Source organism: Anarrhichthys ocellatus, unplaced genomic scaffold, assembly GCF_004355925.1.
Source record: "Anarrhichthys ocellatus isolate YVR2014 unplaced genomic scaffold, GSC_Weel_1.0 scaffold83, whole genome shotgun sequence".
NCBI classification, from domain to species: domain Eukaryota; kingdom Metazoa; phylum Chordata; class Actinopteri; order Perciformes; family Anarhichadidae; genus Anarrhichthys; species Anarrhichthys ocellatus.
The window spans coordinates 660,568-670,244 of NW_022280113.1; the positions used below are offsets into that span (position 1 = coordinate 660,568).

Below are 9,677 nucleotides of genomic sequence, written 5' to 3' on the forward strand. Positions count from 1 at the left end.
ACACACACACACACACACACACACACACACACACACACACACACACAAATCATTTCCCACAACTGATTAATGTTAATGTGCTGCAGTTTGTCTTATAAAGGGATCTACCCAGAAGTCTCTTTAGGAGTTTCACACACCTCAGCAGCTGCTCTTCAATAAAGAGATCGGATACACCCTCCCTTCATAACTCAGAATTTGGATTTTTTTAATAGGAGACGCTTCTCCCCCGCACTTACAGCTAAGTGTATAATGTTTTGAGTCATCTGCTTTACAAGTTATCTTCCCCACTAAACCTGCATAGTTTTTGTTGCACAGCAGAGAGAAGAATATTAAAGTTACGAAATGAAAATAAGAGAAAGCAGCGATGTAAGGAAAGTGAGAACAGCCTAATTGCCAAGAAGAAAGAAAAGCAAGATCAGGGTTTAGAAAAAAGAGGTATGCGTGTGTGCGCGTGTGTTCCTATCTGCTTTGGGTAGGGATAATAAGGCAGCTCGTAGCCAGCCTGTGGGAGAGCAGCAGGTGAACCGAGGTCACCGACTCCAGTCTCTCTACAGGCTTCACTTTAATGATGGCAGAAAGGTGAGGGAGTCAGGTTGATGGGGGGGGGGGGGGGGGGGGGGGGGGGGGGAGAGAGAGAGAGAGAGAGAGAGAGAGAGAGAGGTTTATGGGGCACAGAGTCACACAGAGCGTGACTTTGACTTTTCATGGACTTAACAGAAAAACAGAAAAACCTCAGAAGAAGAAGCCCAGCAACTCCCACAACCGCCCACAGATTCACATCTACCTGCTTCTTCTTATATCTGCATCGTATTTCTGCAGAGTTTGTCGAGCGCACACCTCTAACGTAAACCTTTTTTTTTGGGGGTTGCCACACAAAACATTTAACAATGTCAGAACACATTTAGTCCACTAATGTTGACAAACGGATGGAAGCGAGAGAGCAAATTGTAACCAAAAGCAACAGAAGACACTAAGAAAACAGAAAAGAGAATTAAGAAACTGATTAAAAGAATGTGAAGTGGCCAAAAAGAGAGCTGAGAGCATGCACAAGACAGAGAGCATAATACAGAGAGAAAAACAAGTGTGCAACCGAGAGAGAATCTGAAGACCAATCCAAATTCATAAGGCATTACGTAACCCTAGTGGAGGGCTCTTTTTGCATTAATCTCCGGGGTTATGCAAGTAATTTTTGGGCTAAATCGCTAGACTTACAGCAATGAGCTTATGATGCAAACTAGCTTTAGTTATTTTACAGCACACAGTCACGTGCTGAAGTAGTACATGCACACACATGGATTCGCAAGCATATGTGAAGCCACTCTCTTTCTGTGAAATGCACCCTCTCACGCAAGACAGACAGCCACGTCGGCAAGACGGTGGAGAGGTCTGCTCGCCCGTTTATGAGTACTATGAGAGATTCACCGGGAAATGCAGACTTAACCCGACTTAAAGCAACTGAGATTGCTTTCGTTATGTGAATGACTTCGATATTTTGTCGTGCAAAAGGCGAAGAGTGGAGAAAACCACTGTGGAAGCAGAACTGGGATTACTTAAATGCACAGGTGACTATGTGCAGAAGCACATAAAGTTTTTATGGCAAGGATGAAACTTGGAAGTGCAAATGATTTGTGAACAGATGGCCTTTATAGCAACTGTTAACTGTTACTAAGAGTGCTGTAACAACTGATCATGGTCCCTGCAGAGCACTGAACCATTATGTTGTCTAGTAGTGACAAGGAAATGTCTGATGAGACATCATCTTTGTGATGAAACAGAAAACAATTGGGCATGTGCATGAGCAGCGCAAACTGACATTTCATTGTGACTTGCATTCTTTCCAATAGCCACCAGGGGGCAACTCCTCAGGTTGCAAAAATAAGTCTGATTGTATTGAAGTCTGTGAGAAAATGACCCTACTTTACACTCAGTAAACATTGTAAACAGACGTTTATGTTCTCAATTGCTAGTTTCAAGTCTTCTTCAATACAGCATGATTATGGTCCCATTTATAGTGAAATAGACGAAACAGCCGGGTATGCTTTAAGGTGTTGCCATCTTGTGATTGACAGATCGCTGCTGCAGAGTTGTCCGGTCTGGGAGTTGTCTGTGTTTTCGTCTAAGAACTGTGACCCTTGTCATAGTGTGTTTTGAGTTCATCGCAGTTAATTGAAACCGTTTTGGTCGCCTGCAAGTGTCTCAATCAGTGTTCGGTTGTACTTAGCTCCGCCCTCGCTTTTCACTTCTGGTTGCGGAACAAATGGCGGCGGCCAAAATGTTGAACTCCATTCTTCAAAACAACAACTTAAAGCCAAAAGAACAAGTCCTAGACTGAGCAATACGGAGATGCATTGTTCTGTAGTTCTCAAAACAACACCACAACTGAAAACCCTTCAAACATGTCAAGATTGCTGTCGACGTCGTGTCTGTCCAGTCCCACTTTCCAATTATCGGCTCATCTCAGGGATAAAAGAGACTGGGTGCTTTTTGATTCCCTATGTACTCCTCTATCATTTACTGTTCTGAGGTGTTGATTGGCTGTAACTTTGTGTCTTTCCACCTCAGACCCCAAAAGTCCCAAAGTCTGATCTCCATGGCAACTGAGACATTACCTGCAGTTGGGGTGAGATTGTGAGACTTGACACCTCGAGTTGGAGGAAGAGATGGAGAGGGAGTGCACGAGCGAGTCACACAAGAGCACAGAAAGAGACTGAGAATTTAAAAGCCGTGAGTTTGAGAGAGGAGAGTATTGACTTCAGTTGAGTTTTAAATCAACAACCGGGACATAATCCACTTGGAAGAATGGCGACTACAAGGAATAAGGAATAAAATCTGTTTGAATTTGTTGCTGGCAAAAAACGCTCACATAGAATATTGCTTGTTTACACCAAACTTATAAAAAAGTAAAGACTTACATTTACAAAAAATAACAAAAGTAACTTAGGAGAAGTAACAAACAAATCATTATCTATAGATGACAAGCATTAAAATAAACCTTCAGTTACCCTTCAATTAACCTTTGTTCATGTTCATAAATAATCCAATAACATCTGATAAATTGAACATTTGAGCAGTTTTCAACAAGAACTACCAGTACCCTTGATCGGATTTAGAACCAGTTTGTACGATGTATTGTCCAATTACATTGGTCGGAAGTGTTTATAGTTATAGCTACACTGGAAAGTGGAGTGTAAAGAAGATTGTCATAGAGAAAGAGTAGGCGCCATACTGGATAGATATGGGGATGGCTGTCCACATTCTCTGGGAGGCAATCATAAAGTTTCACTTGGTTGTTCACGTGAAAAGTGCCACATAGAGTCGTGTAACTAATGTCAGATCGCCGGTTTCGGAAAGTTACAGACACAGCACCTATCTGGAGAACGCCCTGGGTGGATTCTAGATGAAACCCTTAAAATATATAAGGGTTCTCTGTAGAACGCCCGGGCTGGGTTTTAGATGAAACCATTGGAATATAAAAGGGTTCTTGGTAGAACCCCCCAGATGGATTCTGGTTAGCAGACTTTGAAGATGAAAAGCTTCTGGATAAAACCTCCAGAGAGGGTTCTGGGTGGCAGGGTACATCTTTTTTTTCATGGGTTCTGGGTGGAAACTTTTTAAAAGGTTTCACCAGAAACCAAAAAGGGTGCTCCTCTGAGGACGAAGCCAATGAGCCCTAAAATGGTTCTAGTGAGCATCTTTATTTCTAAAAGTATACTGTCACAGTCCACAAGGCGTGTCCAGAGTGTGCTACACGGCATTTCTCTTCACAGTAGTGATAGGATTAGGCACAAAGTTGCTGACCATCTGCACCCTTGAGTCTGTAATGGAGAGCAGACAGAGCCCCGTCATTCCTCCTTCTCACACTAATACATTTCAGGTGCCTTGCCAATCTAATCTAATTGGCACCAAATTCAGCTTCATTCCCGTCAAGCTGCTCGGTTAGGCAACATTGTGAGGAGTGCACACTCAGCAGAGACGGGGAGATGCAAAAAAGCTGTATTGAATTAATTTGGGTTCGTGTGCTGTTGTGTGAGTGTGTGTGTGTGTGTGTGGGCAGGTGAATGGTGCAAAATGAAGGACAGTACAAGATCCAAAACAAAGGGCTGGAAATCATCAGGGAGCCTTCAAAAAAAAGAACTGCTATTTGCATATTTGAATAACACAAGTCCCCGCCCAAACTGCACAGATGCCAACTCAGCGCTTTGCTGTTCTACTCCCTGCTTTTCTATTCACATTTTCTCATCAGTCCATCGTCCCGCACAGTGACAGCCCTGAGACGGAGATGAATCACAGAAAAGAGATATTATAAATGAATGATTTCCCAAATATGACATGCAGGACACAACATCAATATGACATACAGGCACACGAGAGAGCACAAATAACTAGTACTGGGCAAGTTAACGCGTTAATTTCGCGTTAACGCATTCATTAATTAACGCCGACAATTATTTTATCGCACGTTAACGCATTTTTTTAATTTATTATAATTTTTTTTTTCTTTTTTTTTTTTAATTGAAAGACAAGAGACAATACATATACATAACAACAAGAGGATGACAAGAACAGTGGGATAAAAGCCAGCAAACATCCTATAGTCAGTAATTTTAGTGCACCTATATGCTGAAATTCACGGTAAACGCATTTAAACGGCACAGATCGGGAGCGAGCGAAGGACTTTGAAAGTTAGCGGAAACATTAACGTGAAACAACATCCGGTTTCTTCAGACGAACATCCGGTTTTCAGAATAAGTATGAATTATATTCACATTAAGTATAAAACATGCTACCTGCATCTCGTGAACCAAATGTCATTGCCCTTTTGTTCATACAGCAGTACTTTTAAAATAAAAGTGCGCAATACACTACTTTTGAATTCATTATTGAACTTTGCCATAACAATGCGATTAATTGCAAAAAATCCATGCGATTAATCGAGATTAAATATTTTAGTCGTTGCCCAGCACTACAAATAACACATTAGAATTCAGTGTAGTAGAGGCTTCACACAGATAAGTATATCGCCTCCCAGTTGAATCAATAGAAGTTGTTTTTGTCCATATGTTCTGGTTCATTTTTCCCTCTGTATGTTAGCGAGTCTCCGTGTGCTCTGATCATGCATCTCTACTGAATAAGGTCCAGCCACCTCATAGCAGCACTGACTGGAAACTACAAATCAGGGTGTACGTTATACACAGTAACACAACCCCGGACCAAATCATCCCCTCGGTGGCCAATTACAGCTACCTCCCGCTTCCTCCTCAGACAACTCCAACTCTCAGATGTGGCCATGAGAACAATGTATCACAGACACAAACAAACATGCGCGCGCACACGCACACACACACACACACACGCACACACACACCATTGGGAAGTTGTGGAATTGTGGATGTGGATGGACCCTGGGAACTTTTTGTTCAGTTTTGTTTTTAATGCCGGTCAGTCTTGCCCCCAAGAAAAGCGATGACATGTTTCTAAAGCTGTATCTGGACTCAACTTCCATCTTTTGGGCAATTTGTGTCTGTGTGCCTGGTTTCCCATTTGTCTCGGTCGGCCTGCTTGTCCAGATTGTCATTGCCATTTGTCTGTGTTTCTATCCGTGTGTCAGGCCACATCTTTGTGTGTCGTTGCAAGCAAATTATTTGGGACAGGAGGAACTAAGGAAGAAGTGCAGTATGTCCACAAAAATGGGCAATACTGGGAACAAGTGAGAGGAAGTAGGTAGAGAAAGAAATTATTTTGAAATTACACAGGAGAGCTGTAAGAGACAGAATTGTATGGTCAGGAATCTGAACTGAAATAGGACTGTAGTATACCTCTAAGTCGCACCAAGAGTGTTTTGAAGGAATTATCTACCAAATATAATAAGATATTGTTTTTCAGTCAGTATGTCTCATTCTGTCGATCACACCAGCGGACAATAAATCAACATCAGCCATCTGTGTGGAAATAATGCGTTTGTTGATTTGCATCAGAGGGACAGTTTGTGTGAAAAGTTAATTGTGAGCTACTCAAGGTTTTATCACCACAGGCTCCTCTTTCCTTGTCCGTTTACCGATAGAACGCTGATAGAATGGTTACATTTGCTTGATGTGAATACACACGCGAAGTCAATGTGTGAGAGAAACAACATTCAAATGCATCACATTGTTTTGTGTTGAGAGAATACTAAAATGCTAAATGAAAAGGAAATCTATACTCATGCTTTTCAAATCAGGAATCACTTTGTAGTCATGTGTGTAGCTTTGTGGCAGGAAATATGCTGGATAAATATGCATTTGAACTACAAAGTATGACAGAACAAATGAGTATCTTACAGATCAGTACGCCACAAAAAACAGTCGTAGTAGCATCTGCTGGCCCAGAATTGATGAAATGTTGGCTGTAAGGTTTTCTAAACATTAACCAAAGATCAATAAAGACACCCCATATTTGTGGGGAACATGAAAGGCGAAGGAGAGACTTTTATTTTTATAATATAACTCCATGACAGCCAAACTGCATTACCACCTTTGTTCAACCGTAACACTCCATTTTCTTCTCTTACTGAAGGCAGGGACCAAGGGAAATGAAAGGTGTGAGACCAAAAAGTTGACACGCCAACCATAAAAAAAAAAAAACGATTGAACACACTGCCTAACCCTTTTTCTGTTCCACTTTACTGCAGCAAACCATGTGGAAAGATCGACATCAGGAGGCAAAGTTGACGTTGCCCTTTCTCACACCAGTGTTTTTTAAGGACCGAGTCAGGATCCGAAAGCAGTTTGAAGAAAGATTAGACTGCTTCTCCGAGTAATCCAGAGCTCAAAAGCTATTTTTCCTTACCCGAAGCCATTCCATGTGGGCGAGGTGGATGAAATAATTCATCGTGCTGGTATGTTAGATTACGCTTCACAGTCGCATAAAAACACGTCGCCGCCCATGTCGTGAGAAAGAGCGGTTTCAAAAACGAAGGCCCCGAGACACCACAGTGACACGCACGGCCTAAAAACGGTCCCGCCATCCATTTCAAGTCTGGCAACTGAGCTCGGCCTTGCGGATGTCCCTGCCATTTCTAAACCCATTTAAAAAAAATAATAAAATCCCTCTAGATTTTCACGCTCTCTCCTGCTCCCTGCAGAGGTGTTATACGTCTATAAAATGACTACCGAAGGCTGGGGGGGTCAATACAATACTTCTTCTGTGATTTGTGAGTGTTGTCACAGGCAGTGTACAGTGGAAGGAGAGTACAGCGGTGTCTCTGTAGACATCATTATATTGATCTATACTCCAGACCCGTGTCATTGCAGTGATCAACGATGGCAGAGACGAAGACTATTGGCCCAATCAAGGCTGAACAAAGACATCGCCCGTCTGCAGTGTGATTCAGTTGTCTTCTCAGAGGGATCTCGCCCAACAGGGTTGATTTACATCCATCCATCCACCTGTCTGTGTGTGTGTGTGTGTGTGTGTGTGTGTGTGTGTGTGTTGGCTCTGTAGCTGTATCCGTCAGCAGAAACATGCAAGCACGCTGACGCAGGGGATAGAAAGACACACGCCGACGCAGTCGCACTGACAGGAAGCTATGGAGTGCGTCGATACGGGATCAATGCAGCAACAAATAAATCAACAGGACCTTAGGGCCCTCGTGCATAATCTGAAGTGGGAAAGTGATGTAATTAGAGTGCAATGCACTCTTAAACATTTCGACTCCAATATGCGTACGTACAGGAGCACATTGGTAACAGGAGGGTTGTAAAACGCCATTGGTTTATAGTCACAGCTGTCATCAGATTAATTTTGCAGCAGACATTTTGCATCCTAATGAAAATGTGAAATACAGCTGTGACCAGACGTGATTATTGAAAGTAATATATACAGTTAGTTAAACATGTAGATGTTAGAAATGGCCATTCTGTTTACTTATAGCCTTGACCCTGCCAATCAATAATCTCTTTTCAAAGCAAACACGTTGCCTTGTCTGGATTGTCCCTATATTGACGCAATCTTCTCTTAATACCAGTTTAGATTCAGAAGAAAAGCACTGGTTGATTGAGTCCATAAGAAATGGGGGAACACACCGCACGCACCATCAGCTGCAAAAAACAACAACAACCGCTGACAAGTCAAACGCAGTTAGCTCACCCCTGCAGCTCCTTAAGGGACATGGAGATCTTCAGGTTGTGTCCCAAAACGTGGAGCGCAGTGAGGATGTCGGCCCATTGGACCATCTCTCCCAGAGGACCCCCCTTGAGCACTTTGGGGCTGAAAACATCTCCGGACTCCTCGGTTAGGAAGCCTACGTGGACCAGGATCTGAAAGGAGGACAGGGACACAAGGTGGCAGAGAGATCAGATAAAAGTCTGCGTGGAGAAGCTCACCAACCAAAAGCTCCACTTGAGAAGAACGTCGGCCGTAACACATGTAACCAGGTGTTGATGGCATATTCAAGATCATTCAGATTTAAACTACTTTCTTTAGAAGTAAAAACTAAAGTGACTGCACCTGAAGTTTTACATCAGCTAAGAAATGTATGGTAAGTAAGGAAAAGTTGAACTTCATTAAGAGGTTGGTCTATAAACTGTGATGGACGTTTACAACCGATTTTCATTTGACCTTTTTACGATTTATTTTGGGCAATATCACAAATCTCATTTATTAACTTTGAGTACATGTACATGTCATTATTACCGATGGAAATGATGACCAGAAGGAGTTGCAATAAACTGAAATGATCCCTTGTGGTCAACAGGCATGCATATGTTTCTGAATAATTTCCTCTACATTAAACTAATGTCAATGATGTCCTGCAGCTAAGTAGGCTTGACTTTGTTTCTTAAGTTCTCAGTTTCACACCTTGCATTGTGAAGTGGCAGCTCTGAACTCAAAGATTAGATGCAAAAGTCCTGAGTAAAATATCCAAGGAAGCTGGAATTCAATTGATTTATTTACCATTCCCCATTATTGACACACAATGTGCATCTATTGAAGTTCATGATGGTGCAGTAACTTATACACACACAATGCACAATGTCATCAAGTACATTTGATTTAATCCGATTTATATTATACCATTTATGCATGTGTGCGTACCGTACTGTATAAAGCTAAGCTCCTTGAAAGTTAAGCCTCTGCAGTGCAAACTCTTTTAATGAGTTTGAGGATTAAAATCATTAGAATTTCAGACTCTTCCAACAGAAAATTATGGAAAATGAAAAGCAATTCTTTAAAATCCCCAAATGAATTATCGCCTCATGCTCCAATGGAACAGCTCAAAATCCATCCTCATGGACAACTCATTCCACATGCACCGTACGCCTACACAGGTAACTGCTGTGACAAATTCCCAGGCACTTTGTGTCAAAAAACATCGTACAACACACGTGAGGGAATTATCCCAGTGTATGTGTTGCACTATTGTATATCTTTGCACTTACAGGCTGCAGTCCCGTCGTGCATGTCCACCTAGCTGATGCATAGTTAGTGCAACCCACCGAGAAATGAGCAACACGTTGCCTTTCACAGCGGATTAGACGCAGCCGTGTCCAAACGCTGCTCTGCTGGGTAATCCTGATTAGTCAGCGCAGCATGAACACCTTCATGCAACATATGAGTTGAAGGCCAACTGTGTGGAGTTTGCCAGAAAGTTTTTCTCTCTCTCTCTCTCTCTCTCTCTCTCTCTCTCTCTCTCTCTCTCT

At 42.3% G+C, this 9,677-nt stretch overlaps 1 protein-coding gene across 3 annotated transcripts in view; it reads right to left on the reverse strand.

Moving 5' to 3' along the window:
• Positions 1 to 9,677, reverse strand: part of LOC116398410 (alpha-1,6-mannosylglycoprotein 6-beta-N-acetylglucosaminyltransferase B-like) — a 61,992-nt gene that overhangs the window by 39,515 nt on the left and 12,800 nt on the right. For all 3 annotated transcript variants that reach the window (XM_031874669.1, XM_031874668.1, XM_031874667.1), the window contains exon 5: positions 8,125 to 8,294. In XM_031874669.1, coding sequence (XP_031730529.1) covers positions 8,125 to 8,294 — 170 coding nt within the window. The remainder of the gene's footprint in view (positions 1 to 8,124; positions 8,295 to 9,677) is intronic.